This window comes from Pelophylax lessonae (assembly GCF_965119305.1).
Source record: "Pelophylax lessonae genome assembly, chromosome: 10".
In the NCBI taxonomy this organism is placed as follows: Eukaryota; Metazoa; Chordata; class Amphibia; order Anura; family Ranidae; genus Pelophylax; species Pelophylax lessonae.
The window spans coordinates 202,512,295-202,531,268 of NC_138777.1; the positions used below are offsets into that span (position 1 = coordinate 202,512,295).

The 18,974-nt window shown below is 42.9% G+C and overlaps 1 protein-coding gene across 1 annotated transcript in view; it reads left to right on the forward strand.

The window, feature by feature from the left end:
- Positions 1–233: 233 nt before the first annotated feature.
- LOC309565288 (adhesion G-protein coupled receptor G1-like) overlaps positions 234–18,974 on the forward strand; it is a 41,020-nt gene continuing 22,279 nt past the window's right edge. Inside the window, exons 1-2 of the mRNA XM_082270188.1 lie at positions 234–337; positions 10,595–11,008. Coding sequence (XP_082126314.1) covers positions 304–337; positions 10,595–11,008 — 448 coding nt within the window. The 5' untranslated portion in view covers positions 234–303. The remainder of the gene's footprint in view (positions 338–10,594; positions 11,009–18,974) is intronic.

Below are 18,974 nucleotides of genomic sequence, written 5' to 3' on the forward strand. Positions count from 1 at the left end.
TTCCCTGCCAAAGGGACCTAACACCTTCCCTGCCAGAGACTAATGTAACACCTTCCCTACCAGAGATTAATGTAACATCTTCCCTGCCAAAAAAAAAAAAAAAAACATCTATAACCCTTTCCCTATCAAAGACTCCTGTCTGTAACCCCTTCTGTGCTGGGTGATGTGTGTGTGTGATCTCCCTCTTGTGGTGACAGTGTGTAATGAATTGCTCTATGTAGGCACACCCCCCCCCCCCCCTCCTTTTGCAAACACTAACAAAGCTTCATTTCTCCTTCTGCAGACTTTCAGCCTGGACTCATCATGACCGCTCTGCTGACACTGCTACTGCTCACAGGTAATACAGTCCCCTGCCACCTGCTGCCCCTTCAGGGATAGGTGACCCCAGGATACCCCCCACCCCTACCTGGAACTACCATTAAGTCACCTACCACTTGTAATAATAATGTAATGAAAATTCCACATTCATTTTTTTAGGCACCGCAAGGAAAACACTTGACTAACATACGATTCGTTTACACAAATTCAGTTAATTTTACTTTAAAAAAATGGGTTGACATAAAATGCCATACAACCTACATTTTATGTTAATTGATTTTATATGGAAAATTAGATAAATTTGCGTAAACTAATCTTATGTTATTCAAGTCTTTTCCGCGTGGTGCCTTAAAAATCTATGTGAAAAAATTACATTTTTGGATCTGTGTTATTTCTGGTGTTATATATATATATATATATATATATATATATATATATATATATATATATATATATATATATATTATACATTCTGTGTTGTATGTAATATGAGTTCTGTCCATGTTTTATATATATATATATATATATATATAAATACATATATATATATATATATATATATATATACATATATATATATATATATATATATATATATATATATATATATATATATATATATAGAAGAAGTCTCCTTGTGTTTTATGGAGGATTTATATTGGATATTATGTGTTACATATAATGAATTGTATTAGTAAGACATGCAGATTCTGAGATGCTAACAGGAAAATATAATCTAGCACATACACGCTACAATTGGTGTCTGTATGACACAATTTTGTACTTTTTATTTTGTTTTCTTGGTAAAGAAATTATAATGTGTGTGTAGGAGTTGCTGGGATTTCATTCTATCAATTTTACAACTGAAGTAGAATATAAAGGCGATAGGTCATTGTATTGTGTACAGATGTTGTGGCTTGTGAGGGGGTCTGTATGGTGTTACGTTGTACAATGAAGAACCATCGTCTGGTAGAGATGTATTATGTGCTATATTTTACATCCTACTGAGTGGGCTTATACTATGCTGCGTCATGTTTTGTTGCATTTTTTTCAATTTCATATTGTATAGTGTTGTGTCATGTTTTGTTGTATTATACTTTGTTTTGTTATATTTTGTGGATGGTAATACTGAGTTTGTTTTTTAGTGTTGTGTTATACCTTTTTTTTTTGTATCACCTTGTGTTGTATTGTGCCATCTTATTTGGTGTGTTTTTATTTTTTTATGCTGTTATGTTGTGCTCTGTTGTATTATGCTTTGTTGTGTTTTGTAGTGTTGTATCATGCTGTGCTCCATAATATTTTGTTTTGTTATATTATACCTTGTTGTGATTTGTAGTGTCCTATCATGCTGTGCTGTATAGTTTGTTGTGTTTTTTTTTTTTTTTTTTAGTGTCGTACCATGCTGTGCTGTGTACATTTGTGATATGTTGTATTATTCTTTGTTGCAATTTGTAGTTTCGTACCATGCTGTACTGTGTAATACAATGTGGAGTTCTGTTTTTAGATTTGCTCTTTCAAATAATCTTTCCTCCAGACATAAAGTCATTTCTACCGAGTAGAAGAAAACCCAGAGAGCCGCACAATGCCGGCTGACACCAACTGAGAGTCCTCTGTATACACAGTATTGTCATTGTTCCCGTGGGGAGCTTTCATAATGAGTCCAGGACTCCGCATCTGAGTCTGAAGATTGCTCTTCCCATGTGTCACGGCTTGTGTCTGTGTGTAAAATTTTGTGTCTGTGGTGTGACTGTGTGTAGTATGTTGTATATGTGGTGTAGTATGTTGTATATGTGGTGTGGTTCGCTGTGTAGTATGTTGTTTGTGGTTTGTTTCTGTGTGTAGTATTTTTTTTATTTATCTTGGTGTTGTATGTTGCTGTTTTTATTCATATTGGATTGTTTTAGTGTATTTCATGTTTTGTGTATCCATGTTGTGGATGCTTTGTACCTGTTGTGCAGTACAGAATATTCAGCTTCTCCATGTGTGGCTGTGTTTTACTCCGACAGGTGCAGCAGGGTTCCATGTTCCTCATGTGTGTGTTGGGTTGTACCCCCTGACAGGTGGAGCAGAGTTTGAGGTTCCTCATGTGTGATATGTGTGCGGTAAGGTGCGTGTTGGGCTTTCCAAGAGGTGAAACGGGGTTCCATGTTCCTCATGTGTGAGTTGGATTGTACCCCGACAGGTGGAGCGGGATACCAGGTTCCTAATCTGTGATAAGTGTGGGGGAAGGTGTGCGTTGGATTGTACCCCAACAGGTGAAGCGGGGTTCCAGGATCTTCATTTGTGATATGTTTAGGGGAAGGTGTGTGTTGGATTGTACCCCAACAGGTGAAGCGGGGTTCCATGTTCCTCATGTGTGCGTTGGATTGTACCCCGACAGGTGGAGCGGGATTCCAGGTTCCTAATCTGTGATAAGTGTGGGGGAAGGTGTGTGTTGGATTGTACCCCAACAGGTGAAGCGGGGTTCCAGGATCTTCATTTGTGAAATGTTTAGGGGTAGGTGTGTGTTGGATTGTACCCTGACAGGTGAAGTGGGGTTTTTGGTTCCTCATGTGTGATATAAGTGTATAAAGGAGAGTGTTGGGTTGTATTCCAACAGGTGGAGCAAGATTCCGGGATCTTAATGTGTGGGCTTTACTCCGATGGGGGAAACGGGGTTCCATGTTCCTCATGTGTGGGTTGGATTGTACCCTGACAGGTGGAGTGGGATTCCAAGTTCCTTATGTGTAATAAGTGTGGGGGAAGGTGTGTGTTGGATTGTACCCCGACAGGTGAAGTGGGGTTCCAGGATCTTTATTTGTGATGTTTCCTATGGATTCCAAGTTCCTAATCTGTGATAAGTCGGGGGGAAGGTGTGCATTGGATTGTACCCCAACAGGTGAAGCGGGGTTCCAGGATCTTCATTTGTGATATGTTTAGGGGAAGGTGTGTGTTGGATTGTACCCTGACAGGTGGAGCGGGGTTCCAGGTTCCTCATGTGTGATATGTGTGGGGGAAGGTGTGTGTTGGGTTGTATTCCAACAGGTGGAGCAAGATTCCAGGATCCTAATGTGGGATATGTGTGGGGAAAGGTGTATGTTGGGTTGTATTCAGACAGGTGGTGTGGGGTTCCGGGTTCTTCATGTGATATATGTGGGGGAAGGTGCGTGTTCAATTGTATTCTGACAGGTTCAGCAGGGTTCTATGTTCTGGGTTGTACCCTCGACAGGTGGAGAAGGGTTAGAAGTTCCTCATGTGTGATATGTGGGGGAAGGTGCGTGTTGGGCTTTACTCCGGCAGGTGCAGCGGGGTTCCATGTTCCTCATGTGTGAGTTGGGTTGTACCCCGACAGGTGGAGCAGGGGTTCCAGGTTCCTAATTTGTGATAAATTTACATTTAGGTTGCAAGTCTATAGCACAATCGTACGAACGTTGAGGAGGAAGAGTACCAGCACACACCTTGTCAAATACACCTTGATACTCACGATATTCAGTAGACAACACTGAATCTGAGAAGGTACAAAGTAACAGGTCCATGGATACAAACAGCGCCACACTGTGGAGACCATAGAGAATCTCGACCGACTGCCAATCAAAGGTCGTATTGTGTTTCTGAAGCCAAATGTACACCAAAACAACGGAGTAGTGCGGGGAAAAAATAACCTCGACTCCCAGTGAACAGCCCCTATCACCATATCAACCGGAACAGCCTTGTGGGTAAGCTGTGCTGGTAACCAGTGGAGAAACACGAGGCTGCAAGGGTATGGAATTGCGACCGCAAATGTATTGTCAATAAAATAACCGCCAGCACCAGAGTCTTGCAACGCATGAGTAACCACCAAACCTGCTGCCCAGGAGAGGACAACTGTGATTAGCAGTTTATCTTTACGAGAAACCGGGGATGAGGAAATTCCACCTGCCCTTAGGTGCGAGTGTTTCCCAGGCGGGTCGGACAAGATTTCAGGAAATGCCCACCAAGACCACAATACAGGCACCGACCCTCCCTCCTCCTAAGGGCCTGCTCAGCCTCGGAAAGGCGAGCGAACCCCAGCTGCATGGGTTCACAGCCAGACGCACAATTCACGGGAGGCATGGGAGGTGAGGGAGGAATGGATGGGAAAGAAGACGCAGGAGCCAATCTGGTTGGAGGCCTCCGCAGGCTCTTCCTAAACAATGGTCTCTCCCTGAGCCTGGTATCAATCAAAATCAGGAAGCAAATGGGAGCCTCAAGCTCGCCAAGGAGGTCCTTGGCCGCAATCTCATCCTTCAATGCATCGGAAAGACCATGAGAGAAGACAGCCACCAGAGCCTCATTATTCCAGCCCACCTCTGCTGCCAGGGTACGAAATTCAATGGCATACTTGGCAACAGTTCGTATACCCTGTTGAATGGAAAGGAGTAGCTTTGTAGCAGAGGCAGAGCGAGCAGACACATCAAATACCCTACGAAAGGAGGCAACAAAACTCGAGTAATCGAGTATCACAGGATTATAGTTCTCCCATAAGGGATTCGCCCAAGCCATGGCCTTGCCTAACAGCAAATAGGTTTGGAAGCCCACCTTGGACCTATCAGAAGAAAACGCCTGAGGAACCATCTCATAATAAATGCCTACTTGGTTTAGGAAGCCACAACACTGACTTGGTTCACCCCCATATCACTGCGGAAGGAGGGTTGAACCAGTCATCCCTCTGGTAACAGTAACTTCAGTTGTTACTGCAGGAGCAACAACAGGAGTAACCACTGGCCTAGCAGCACCAGGAGCAAGGTGTGCTGTATGTGCAAGCAACGTATGCCACACCTGAGCGAGCTGACCCAAAAGGTGATCTTGTTGATCAAGCCTGGTAACCAGCATGGGGAGCGTGGGAGTACCTGCATCGTCAGGATTGATGGCCCTGGTGTACTGTCAGGGTGCCAGGAAACTAGACCACACGGAGATGCAGGTAAAATAAAGCAGTTTATTGGAGCAAACAGCAATAAACGCACACCAAGAGTGAGGAGCGAGATCAGGAACAAGCCAGAATCAAGTCCAGAAGCGGGTAGTCATCCAAGCTGGGGTCAAATCCAGAAACAGGTAGTCTTCCGATGCCGGGTCGTCTGTCGATGCTGGGTCGAGAGCCAGGAGACTTCAGCCAAGCCTGGTCAGACACGGAGGGACACGGGGAACAGAAGACTGCTAGCAGTGATGCACCTTGGAGCACAAACGCAAGGACAAGGACTGCCACCCATCAGGTGATTTATATAGTCAGGTGTGCAGCATCATCACTGTGCGACACCCAAACAGCAGGCAAGTGATGATGCAATCAGAGTTTATAAGAAGCAGCAGTCTGCACATGTCCAAGATGGCTGCCAACAGGAGGGCAGGGTAAGACCTTGACAATCCTAATATGTGATATGTGTGGGGGAAGATGTGTGTTGGGTTATATTCGGACAGGTGGAGCGGGGTTCCAGGTTCTTCATGTGTGATGGAAGGTGTGTTAGGTTTTACTCTGACAGGTGCAGCAGGGTTCCATGCCAGGTATCAGAGGTTCCTGATGTGTGATATAAGTGAAGAAAGGTGTGTGTTGGATTGTAGTGGTAGTGAGGTAGTGGTAGTGAGGTTCCAGGTTGTTCATGTGTGAAGGAGTGTGTACCCAGACAAGTGGAGAGGGGTTCCGGGTGCCTCATATGTGATATGTGTGAAGGAGTGTGTACCCTGACAGGGGGAGCGAGGTTCTGGGTCTCATGTGTGATATGTGTGAAGGAGTGTGTACCCTGACAGGGGGAGCGAGGTTCTGGGTCTCATGTGAAATATGTGTGGAGGAAGGTTTGTGTTGGGTTGTACTCTGACAGGTGGAGCGAGGTTTCGGGTGCCTCAGGTCAGGAATGGGCAGGTGATGTCATATATGTGATGTCAGGTCTCTACACGTTTTAGAATGTCAGTTCATCAGTCTTCTGTGTGAAATATTATCGGATATTTCCAGGAAAATGGGCACATTGCCAACAGAATAACTAGTAGTAATGGTCATAGGATAAGTAGTAGTAGTGGTCATGGGATAACTAGTAGTATTGGTAACGGGATAATTAGTAGTATTGGTAATGGGATAACTAGTAGTATTGGTAACGGGATAATTAGTAGTATTGGTAATGGGATAATTGGTATTATTGGTAACGGGATAACTAGTAGTATTGGTAAAAGGAAAACTAGCGGTGTTGGTCATCATATAGCTGGTGGTATTGGTAACTGGATAACTAGTAGTAGTAGTCATAATATAACTAGTAGTATTGATAACAGAATAACTAGTAGTAATGGTAATAGGATAAGTAGTAGTAGTGGTCATGGGATAACTAGTAGTATTGGTAACGGGATAATTAGTAGTATTGGTAATGGGATCATTAGTATTATTGGTAACGGGATAACTAGTAGTATTGGTAAAAGGATAACTAGTGGTGTTGGTCATCATATAGCTGGTAGTATTGGTAACTGGATAACTAGTAGTAGAAGTCATGATAAAACTAGTAGTATTGATAACGGAAACAAAATAGTAGTAGTGGTCATAGTATAATTAGTAGTAGTGGTAATGTGATAGCTACTAGTATTGGTAACAGGATAACTAGTAGTATTGGTATTGGAATAACTAGTAGTAGTGGTAATGGGATAACTATTAGTATTGGTTATGGAATAACTAGTAGTGTTGGAAAAAGGACAACTAGTAGTAGTGATCATGGGATAACTAGTAGTAGTTAGTAACAATTAGCTGGATTGATTTATTCATCTTAATATGTTTCACTGAGTCAAATGGCTTTGTCAGTTAAGAATCAGGAGTATCCCCACCATTTATAGCCACTAACCCTATCGCCTTCATCCAGTCACCTTCATCCAATCACCTTCTTTTAGTCAAGTTCATCCAGTCATCTACTTCCAATTGCCTTCATGCAGCCTTTTTTTTCAGTCACCATTATCCAATCATCTTCATATAATCACTTTTATCCAATCACCTTCCTTTTTTTCCACCTCCCGCCATGTCTTGGGCAGTCAAGATCTGCCTTGACATAATTATGACATTATGGTGATTAGATGAAGACATTCAGAGAAGGACTATAAATGAAGGTGATTGGAAGAAAGTAATTAGAAGGTAATTTGTGTAAATGAATGGATGAAGTTGATTGGAGAAGGTAAAGTAAATGATTGAATAAAGGTGATTGTATGAGGGTGATTAGATGAAGATGGTTGGAGAAGGGGATTAGAATAGAAGAAGATGATTGGATGGAGGGGATTAGATGAGGTTGATTAGATGAAGGTGATTGGAGAAGTGTGATCAGGGAAGGGGAGTTATAAAGGGTGAGTGATGATAAAGTCACTTGAGTGATGAAACCTCTTCTACATCATAGATGATGCCTAGCTGACTTATAATTGTTTTATTTCAACTTCTGATAAGGAAATCTGGAATCCAGTTCCAGGATATCCTGAATTGAGTTGGTTAGGATCTCTTGAATCTGCTGCCCTTATAACCCCATTTCCAAGAATAGACCTGCTGTACAACCCTATGGGGGGTGAGTTAGGTTTGGGTTAGTTAGGGGGATACATGTAAGGATGGAACCTTTAGTCCAGTGATTGAACAATGCAGAACTTCACTTTGGAACATGTCGATGTCCTATGGATGAGGACTCTGGGAAATCAGAGAGAATGAACATTTCTTTAAGATGATTTTTATTTGATTATCTTCCTACAGCTTTGTCGAATTCTGTAGCAATGTACACAATTCACATAGAGAAGGTAAAGGTATGATCAGCAGAGCTTACGATTGAAAATGGAAAATGGTTTAGCCAATCAGACTACCTTGACCCCCCCCCCCCCCCTCTGTCTGTGTGTTGCTCAGTCTTGTGGTGTGTGGCAAAGTCTCAGGAAGTGTCAATGTTGCAGCTACACAGCACCAGCGTGTGAAATGAATAATGTTCACCATAGACATGCACGCAGAGTTCAGTCCCCAATCAGTCAGTGTAGGGAGCAGTGGGAGAAAAGTAAGATCCTGGGAATGTCTCTCCGTTTTTATTGTTTTATGAGCATGTCCCCCCAACCATTCACTGTCCACCCAACCCTTCACCATCTACCCAACCCTTCACCATCTACCCAACCTGTGGGATCTTTCTTGTATAATATTCACTGGAAGGCAGAATGTGTCTCAGATGAAGTTCCTTCTTCGGGGGGAAGACATTTTCTGTTACCCCTGAAAACAATAGAGTTCTTCTAGCTGTGTGTGCCAGTGCTCCGCCAAAAATAAACAGCTTTATTATTATTACATCATATTTCCAGGGAACAAAGTTAGAGTTACTTAGGTTGGGTTAGGGTTAGTTAGGTTGGGTTAGGGTTAGTTAGGTTGGGTTAGTTGGGTTAGGGTTAGTTAGGTTAATGTTAGTTAGGATATTGTTAGTTTAAGAATAGGTACATATTATATAATAATTAATAATGTTGTGTGTTGTTATTATTATTATTAATAATAGTATTATTAGTGTTATTATTATTATTAATATTATTATTATTATTATGAATAAATATAATAATCATAATAATAATACAATTATAGGTTTAAATAGGTAGGGCTAGTTTTTAACGTACGGTTAATTTTGTTAGGTTAGCTTGGGTAGGGATATTGAGGTTTGGGTTAGTCAGGGTGTATTTAGTTAGGATAGGGTTAGTTCTACAGTATTTGCCTTAAAATTAAATACTCAATTTACAGGTAAAAACATGGATCTCTGACATCAGTGTTTGCAGTGGGATACTTTGTGCGAGAGAGATGAGACTCCTTCTAGCACAGCAGCACAGTGATCAGTGTGGAGCTATTGATTGTACATTGTCTGTGTCATCATATTGTAAAGAGACTAGTGTGACTCTATAGATTTTACATGGTCCGTAGCATCTTATTGCATTGAGACCAGTGTAGCCCTATAGACTGTACATAGTCCCCGTCATTGTATTGTATAGAAACTAGTGTGGCCCTATAAATTGTACATTGTCCATGTCATCATATTGTAGAGAGACCAGTGTGGCCCTATAGATTGTACATGGTCCGTATCATCGTATTGTATAGAGACCAGTGTAGCCCTATAGATTGTACATGGTCCGTATCATCGTATTGTATAGAGACCAGTGTAGCCCTATAGATTGTACATGGTTCGTGTCATCATACTGTAGAGAGACCAGTGTGGCCCTATAGATTGTACATGGTCCGTATCATCGTATTGTATAGAGACCAGTGTGGTCCTATAGATTGTACATGGTCCGTATCATTGTATTGTACAGAGCAGGGTTCAAAATTTCAAAACACTCGCCCTAAATAATTTTCCACTCGCAAAATGCGAGCAGGCGAGTGGAAAATTTGAGGGCTGGTATAGAGACCAGTGTGGCCCTATAGCTTGTACATGGCCCATATCATCGTATTGTATAGCGACCAGTGTGGCCTTATAGTACAATGAGTCCTGCGCTGTCTAAACTAGGGTGATAAGGGATAAAATGGAGACCCCAGATGCTGCTAGTACCGGAACTGGTGACCATACAGTGTGAGATATATAAACGGTGGGGGGTACTGCGCTTCTGGGTAAGTGAATAATAATGGAGAGGGAGAGGGAGTCTTATCATCTGCAGTGTGGCCCTATAGCTTGTACATGATCCGTATCATCGTATTGTATAGCGACCAGTGTGGCCCTATAGATTGTACATGGTTTGTGTCATCGTACTGTGGAGAGACCAGTGTGGCCCTATAAATTGTACATGGTCCATGTAATCGTACTGTAGAGAGACCAGTGTGGCCCTATAAATTGTACATGGTGGGTGTCATCATACTGTAAAGAGACCAGTGAAGACCTATAGATTGTACATGGTCCATGTCATCGTATTGTATAGAGACCATTATGGCCCTATAGATTGTACATGGTCTGTGTCATCCTACTGTATAGAGACCATTGTGGCCCTATAGATTGTACATGGTCTGTGTCATCGTACTGTAGAGAGACCAGTGTGGCCCTATAGATTGTACATAGTCTGTGTCATTGTACTGTAGAGAGACCAGTGTAGACCTATAGATTGTACATGGTCCATGTCATCGTATTGTATAGAGACCATTATGGCCCTATAGATTGTACATAGTCTGTGTCATTGTACTGTAGAGAGACCAGTGTAGACCTAGAGATTGTACATGGTCCATGTCATTGCATTGTTTAGAGGCCAGCGTGGCCTTGTAGACTGTGGGATCAGCCCTTTTTAGGTATTGAACATTCCATGTATTGAACATTGCATGTAAAAATGATGCATCTTTTCTCCCTAGGCCTCCTGCCCGATGTCGGGGGCTTCTCTCTGTGTGGATGGAGGAAACAGGTGGAGAACAGGAGCATCTTGCGCTGTCATGGCGATTTCTCGGATAATATGATGAGAGTGGAGAACTCCGCGGAGGAAATTACTGTCTCTGCCCCCTTCCTGCCCTCCAGAAACATCACTCTGCCGACTCTCCTGGGGCCATACTTGTTCTGTGTGCACTGGATTCCCGGCCTTCATCTCCTAAACTTTACCTACGGGATCACCAATTACTATGAGATCCAAGGCAATTCATCTTCCAGGAGTACTGGTTCTGCCCAAGAGCAGAGCTGTAACTCCGTCTACTCCCTCATAAACGTCACTATTAATGGGGAGCGCCAAAAAAACTCCTGCTTCTACAAATACCCTGTCCAGAGCGAAAAATATGGTAAGTGTGGTGGAATTTTGGGGTCACAGCTTCATTAGGGGGTCCTTACCCATTATGGCCAGGATGTACACAGAAGCAGGGATAATTCATGAGGGTGCACAGAGAGGGTACAAAGGGGAAGACGGGAACTTTCTAGATGACCCCCCTCCCCCCACTAGGCATTTTTTTGGGGAAGCCCCATATATATGAGACTAGATGATCGACCTACCTCCAGATGTAATGTATTAAATCCTGGTGGCTCCTTCCCCACTGGGACCTTCTGCCCCTCTTCAGCGAAACCTTCCCTTCCCCTAGAAGGAACATATACCACCCCCCCCCCCCCCGAGGGAAAACCTTCCCCCTGCCTGGAATCCTCCTGGTCCCCCCTGGGGAAAGTTTGGCCCCTCCAAAGGGACTTTCAGCCCTCCTAAAGGGAAACCTTACCCCGTCCATTGCCCCCCCCCCCCTCCCTGGAGATACCCCTTCTCTTGAGTCTGTGAGTATGATGCTGGAGGGATCAGGTCATAGCTTTTTATAACCCCTGTTCCTGAGTATTGTCAGATAAAAGTCCACCCCCCCCCCCCCGAATATTGTCAAAAAAGTCCCTCTTCCCTGAGTAATATCAAATAAAATCCCCCCCCTGAGTATTATTAGATAAGTATCCCCCCAAGTCTTGTTAGGTAACAGCTCCTCCAGGTATTGTCAGATAGAGGTCCCCTCCTGGGAATTGTTGTCAAGTAAAGCACCTCCCCAAGTATTATCAAATAAAGCCCCCCCCCCCCGAGTATTATTTAGATAAAGACCCCTCTCCCTGAATATTGTCAGATAAAGGCCCCCTGAAATTACCCCCTACCCCCTGAGTCTGTGTGTGGGGTGCAGGAAGGATCATGTCACAGCTGTTCATAACCCCTCCCTGAGTATTGTCAGATAAAAGTGCCCCCCTAAGTGTTACCAAATAAAAGTGCCCCCTGAGTGCTATCAGATAAATACCCCGGGTCTTGTCAGATGGATAAATGTCAGGCAACCCTCTGGTATTGTCAGATAAAGCCACCCAAGTTTTGTTGTCAAATAAAGCCCCCCAAGTTTTATTGTCAGATAAAGCCCCCCCATGTTTTGTTGTCAGATAAAGCCCCTCAAGTTTTGTTGTCAGATAAAGCTCCCCATGTTTTGTTGTCAGATAAAGCCCCTCAAGTTTTGTTGTCATATAAAGCCCTTCAAGTTTTGTTGTCAGATAAAGCCCCCCAAGTTTTGTTGTCAGATAAAGCCCTTCAAGTTTTGTTGTCAGATAAAGCCCCCCAAGTTTTGTTGTCAGATAAAGCCCCCCAAGTTTTGTTGTCAGATAAAGCCCCTCAAGTTTTGTTGTCAGATAAAACCCCTCAAGTTTTGTTGTCAGATAAAGCCCCCCAAGTTTTGTTGTCATATAAAGCCCCTCAAGTTTTGTTGTCAGATAAAACCCCTCAAGTTTTGTTGTCAGATAAAGCCCCCCAAGTTTTGTTGTCAGATAAAGCCCTTCAAGTTTTGTTGTCAGATAAAGCCCCCCAAGTTTTGTTGTCAGATAAAGCCCTTCAAGTTTTGTTGTCAGATAAAGCCCCCCAAGTTTTGTTGTCAGATAAAGCCCCTCAAGTTTTGTTGTCAGATAAAACCCATCAAGTTTTGTTGTCAGATAAAGCCCCCCAAGTTTTGTTGTCATATAAAGCCCCTCAAGTTTTGTTGTCAGATAAAACCCCTCAAGTTTTGTTGTCAGATAAAACCCCTCAAGTTTTGTTGTCAGATAAAGCCCTTCAAGTTTTGTTGTCAGATAAAGCCCCCCAAGTTTTGTTGTCAGATAAAGCCCTTCAAGTTTTGTTGTCAGATAAAGCCCCCCAAGTTTTGTTGTCAGATAAAGCCCTTCAAGTTTTGTTGTCAGATAAAGCCCCTCAAGTTTTGTTGTCAGATAAAGCCCCCCAAGTTTTGTTGTCAGATAAAGCCCCCCAAATTTTGTTGTCAGATAAAGCCCCCCAAGTTTTGTTGTCAGATAAAGCCCCTCAAGTTTTGTTGTCAGATAAAGCCCCCCAAGTTTTGTTGTCAGATAAAGCCCCCTAAGTTTTGTTGTCAGATAACGCCCCCCATGTTTTGTTGTCAGATAAAGCCCCCCAAGTTTTGTTGTCAGATAAAGCCCCCCATGTTTTGTTGTCAGATAAAGCCCCCCTAGTTTCGTTGTCAGATAAAGCCCCCCAAGATTTGTTGTCAGATAAAGCCCCTCAAATTTTGTTGTCAGATAAAGCCCTTCAAGTTTTGTTGTCAGATAAAGCCCCCCAAGTTTTGTTGTCAGATAACGCCCCCCATGTTTTGTTGTCAGATAAAGCCCCCCAAGTTTTGTTGTCAGATAAAGCCCCTCAAGTTTTGTTGTCAGATAAAACCCCTCAAGTTTTGTTGTCAGATAAAGCCCCCCAAGTTTTGTTGTCATATAAAGCCCCTCAAGTTTTGTTGTCAGATAAAACCCCTCAAGTTTTGTTGTCAGATAAAGCCCCCCAAGTTTTGTTGTCAGATAAAGCCCTTCAAGTTTTGTTGTCAGATAAAGCCCTTCAAGTTTTGTTGTCAGATAAAGCCCCCCAAGTTTTGTTGTCAGATAAAGCCCTTCAAGTTTTGTTGTCAGATAAAGCCCCCCAAGTTTTGTTGTCAGATAAAGCCCCTCAAGTTTTGTTGTCAGATAAAACCCATCAAGTTTTGTTGTCAGATAAAGCCCCCCAAGTTTTGTTGTCATATAAAGCCCCTCAAGTTTTGTTGTCAGATAAAACCCCTCAAGTTTTGTTGTCAGATAAAGCCCCTCAAGTTTTGTTGTCAGATAAAACCCCTCAAGTTTTGTTGTCAGATAAAGCCCTTCAAGTTTTGTTGTCAGATAAAGCCCCCCAAGTTTTGTTGTCAGATAAAGCCCTTCAAGTTTTGTTGTCAGATAAAGCCCCCCAAGTTTTGTTGTCAGATAAAGCCCTTCAAGTTTTGTTGTCAGATAAAGCCCCTCAAGTTTTGTTGTCAGATAAAGCCCCCCAAGTTTTGTTGTCAGATAAAGCCCCCCAAATTTTGTTGTCAGATAAAGCCCCCCAAGTTTTGTTGTCAGATAAAGCCCCTCAAGTTTTGTTGTCAGATAAAGCCCCCCAAGTTTTGTTGTCAGATAAAGCCCCCTAAGTTTTGTTGTCAGATAACGCCCCCCATGTTTTGTTGTCAGATAAAGCCCCCCAAGTTTTGTTGTCAGATAAAGCCCCCCATGTTTTGTTGTCAGATAAAGCCCCCCTAGTTTCGTTGTCAGATAAAGCCCCCCAAGATTTGTTGTCAGATAAAGCCCCTCAAGTTTTGTTGTCAGATAAAGCCCTTCAAGTTTTGTTGTCAGATAACGCCCCCCATGTTTTGTTGTCAGATAAAGCCCCCCAAGTTTTGTTGTCAGATAAAGCCCCTCAAGTTTTGTTGTCAGATAAAACCCCTCAAGTTTTGTTGTCAGATAAAGCCCCCCATGTTTTGTTGTCAGATAAAGCCCCCCATGTTTTGTTGTCAGATAAAGCCCACCTAGTTTCGTTGTCAGATAAAGCCCCCCCAGTTTTGTTGTCAGATAAAGCCCTTCAAGTTTTGTTGTCAGATAAAGCCCTTCAAGTTTTGTTGTCAGATAAAGCCCCTCAAGTTTTATTGTCAGATAAAGCCCCCCATGTTTTGTTGTCAGATAAAGCCCCCCTAGTTTCGTTGTCAGATAAAGCCCCCCAAGATTTGTTGTCAGATAAAGCCCCTCAAGTTTTGTTGTCAGATAAAGCCCTTCAAGTTTTGTTGTCAGATAAAGCCCCCCAAGTTTTGTTGTCAGATAACGCCCCCCATGTTTTGTTGTCAGATAAAGCCCCCCAAGTTTTGTTGTCAGATAAAGCCCCTCAAGTTTTGTTGTCAGATAAAACCCCTCAAGTTTTGTTGTCAGATAAAGCCCCCCAAGTTTTGTTGTCATATAAAGCCCCTCAAGTTTTGTTGTCAGATAAAACCCCTCAAGTTTTGTTGTCAGATAAAGCCCCCCAAGTTTTGTTGTCAGATAAAGCCCTTCAAGTTTTGTTGTCAGATAAAGCCCTTCAAGTTTTGTTGTCAGATAAAGCCCCCCAAGTTTTGTTGTCAGATAAAGCCCTTCAAGTTTTGTTGTCAGATAAAGCCCCCCAAGTTTTGTTGTCAGATAAAGCCCCTCAAGTTTTGTTGTCAGATAAAACCCATCAAGTTTTGTTGTCAGATAAAGCCCCCCAAGTTTTGTTGTCATATAAAGCCCCTCAAGTTTTGTTTTCAGATAAAACCCCTCAAGTTTTGTTGTCAGATAAAGCCCCTCAAGTTTTGTTGTCAGATAAAACCCCTCAAGTTTTGTTGTCAGATAAAGCCCTTCAAGTTTTGTTGTCAGATAAAGCCCCCCAAGTTTTGTTGTCAGATAAAGCCCTTCAAGTTTTGTTGTCAGATAAAGCCCTTCAAGTTTTGTTGTCAGATAAAGCCCCCCAAGTTTTGTTGTCAGATAACGCCCCCCATGTTTTGTTGTCAGATAAAGCCCCCCAAGTTTTGTTGTCAGATAAAGCCCCTCAAGTTTTGTTGTCAGATAAAACCCCTCAAGTTTTGTTGTCAGATAAAGCCCCCCAAGTTTTGTTGTCATATAAAGCCCCTCAAGTTTTGTTGTCAGATAAAACCCCTCAAGTTTTGTTGTCAGATAAAGCCCCCCAAGTTTTGTTGTCAGAGAAAGCCCTTCAAGTTTTGTTGTCAGATAAAGCCCTTCAAGTTTTGTTGTCAGATAAAGCCCCCCAAGTTTTGTTGTCAGATAAAGCCCTTCAAGTTTTGTTGTCAGATAAAGCCCCCCAAGTTTTGTTGTCAGATAAAGCCCCTCAAGTTTTGTTGTCAGATAAAACCCATCAAGTTTTGTTGTCAGATAAAGCCCCTCAAGTTTTGTTGTCAGATAAAACCCCTCAAGTTTTGTTGTCAGATAAAGCCCCCCAAGTTTTGTTGTCAGATAAAGCCCCCCAAATTTTGTTGTCAGATAAAGCCCCCCAAGTTTTGTTGTCAGATAAAGCCCCTCAAGTTTTGTTGTCAGATAAAGCCCCCCAAGTTTTGTTGTCAGATAAAGCCCCCTAAGTTTTGTTGTCAGATAACGCCCCCCATGTTTTGTTGTCAGATAAAGCCCCCCAAGTTTTGTTGTCAGATAAAGCCCCCCATGTTTTGTTGTCAGATAAAGCCCCCCTAGTTTCGTTGTCAGATAAAGCCCCCCAAGATTTGTTGTCAGATAAAGCCCCTCAAGTTTTGTTGTCAGATAAAGCCCTTCAAGTTTTGTTGTCAGATAAAGCCCCCCAAGTTTTGTTGTCAGATAACGCCCCCCATGTTTTGTTGTCAGATAAAGCCCCCCAAGTTTTGTTGTCAGATAAAGCCCTTCAAGTTTTGTTGTCAGATAAAGCCCCTCAAGTTTTGTTGTCAGATAAAGCCCCCCATGTTTTGTTGTCAGATAAAGCCCCCCATGTTTTGTTGTCAGATAAAGCCCACCTAGTTTCGTTGTCAGATAAAGCCCCCTCAAGTTTTGTTATCAGATAAAGCCCCTCAAGTTTTGTTGTCAGATAAAGCCCTTCAAGTTTTGTTGTCAGATAAAGCCCCTCAAGTTTTGTTGTCAGATAAAGCCCCTCAAGTTTTGTTGTCAGATAAAGCCCCCCAAGTTTTGTTGTCAGATAAAGCCCCCCAAATTTTGTTGTCAGATAAAGCCCCCCAAGTTTTGTTGTCAGATAAAGCCCCTCAAGTTTTGTTGTCAGATAAAGCCCCCCAAGTTTTGTTGTCAGATAAAGCCCCCTAAGTTTTGTTGTCAGATAACGCCCCCCATGTTTTGTTGTCAGATAAAGCCCCCCAAGTTTTGTTGTCAGATAAAGCCCCCCATGTTTTGTTGTCAGATAAAGCCCCCCTAGTTTCGTTGTCAGATAAAGCCCCCCAAGATTTGTTGTCAGATAAAGCCCCTCAAGTTTTGTTGTCAGATAAAGCCCTTCAAGTTTTGTTGTCAGATAAAGCCCCCCAAGTTTTGTTGTCAGATAACGCCCCCCATGTTTTGTTGTCAGATAAAGCCCCCCAAGTTTTGTTGTCAGATAAAGCCCTTCAAGTTTTGTTGTCAGATAAAGCCCCTCAAGTTTTGTTGTCAGATAAAGCCCCCCATGTTTTGTTGTCAGATAAAGCCCCCCATGTTTTGTTGTCAGATAAAGCCCACCTAGTTTCGTTGTCAGATAAAGCCCCCTCAAGTTTTGTTATCAGATAAAGCCCCTCAAGTTTTGTTGTCAGATAAAGCCCCCTCAAGTTTTGTTGTCAGATAAAGCCCCCTCAAGTTTTGTTGTCAGATAAAGCCCCACAAGTTTTGTTGTCAGATAAAACCCCCCATGTTTTGTTGTCAGTAAAAGATACTTTTTCAAGGCACTGTATATATCATTCACTTGCTGTGTATTCTATGTGTTTCTGCTTTAATCACCACATAATCATTCTTAGGCTCCATTCACACTTGTGCGACTCCAAAGGCGACTTTGATGTAGCTTTGGATGGGTGCAACTTTGATGCAACTTTGGCTGTTGACTTTGGCTTTGACTATTGCACAACTGTCGCATTGATCGCATTAAGATGCAACTTTTGTTTACATGACAGTCTATGACATGAAAGTCGCATCATAGCAGGAACCTTTTTAAAGTTGCTGCAACTTTAAGTAGGATACATTTAAACGGCTTCCACTGAAATACATGGACTGTGACTTGTCATGCGACTTTATGTGTCCAAAGTCACATGACAAGTCTCACATGTGTGATAGGAACCTAAGAATCTGGTGAGTGGCTTGTGCAGATGATGGTGACCACGTGGTGATTGACACACATAGAATATACAGCATGTGAAATGGACACTGGACAATTCATTCAGCACAAAGTTTATTTATTTGTTTAGGATACGCATGGTTTACACAGCATAAAGGCACAAATTGATGCACTTTAACCGCTTGCCGACCGGTCGCTGTGTATTTACTGCGGCAGTGTGGCGCTATTGCGCGAAACGACGTACCTGTACGTTATTTGTTCAATAGCCACTAGATGGCGCTATCACGCTGCTGAAGGCGCCATTGCGCTGTGATTGGCTAGCAGGGATATCAATCAGCAGATCCAGCGGAACCCGATGTCCGCCGGCCACCCGCAATCATCTCCGGGAGAGGCAGTACGGCCGTCTGCCTATGTAAACAAGGCAGATCGCCCTTCTGCAAGGGGACAAAATGGAGATCTTGTGTTCCTGTTAAGCAGGAATCCGCATCTCTGTCTTTCCCCAATCAGTGCAACCCCCCACCCCCTTACAGTTAGTAAGCACCCCTCAGGGCAGTGATGGCGAACCTTGGCACCCCAGATGTTTTGAATTTACATTTCCCATGATGCTCATGCACTCTGCAGTGTAGTTGATTGTCATGGGAAATGTAGTTCCAAAGCATCTGGGGTGCCAAGGTTTGTCATCACTGCCCCAGGGACACACTTATCCCTTTGACCGCCCCGTCCCTGCCAGTGTCATTAGTGCAGTGACAGTGCATTTTTTTTTAGCACTGATCACTGTATTAGACCCCTTTCACACTTGTATGACTTCAAAGTTGCGCCGACTTTAGAGTGCAACTTTGGTGCAACTTTGATGCAACTTTGGATGGGTGCAACTTTGATGCCACTTTGGATGGGTGCAACTTGGATACGACTTTGACCAGTTTTAATGGACACAAGTTGCATTGTAAAACATTCAGGTAACTATTCATGCAACTTCTGAGGGTTAACATTGACGGCTATGGCCCTGAAGTTGCATGAAAGTCAGATCAAAGTAGTGCATGAACTACTTTATAGTTGCTGCAACTTTAAGTTGCGCATATACTGTATGAATGGGTATCATTGGAAAACATGGTCAACGACATGTCGTGCAACTCTGATGTCCAAAGTTGCATGACAAGTTGCACAAGTGTGAACGCAGCCCAAAGGCCCGT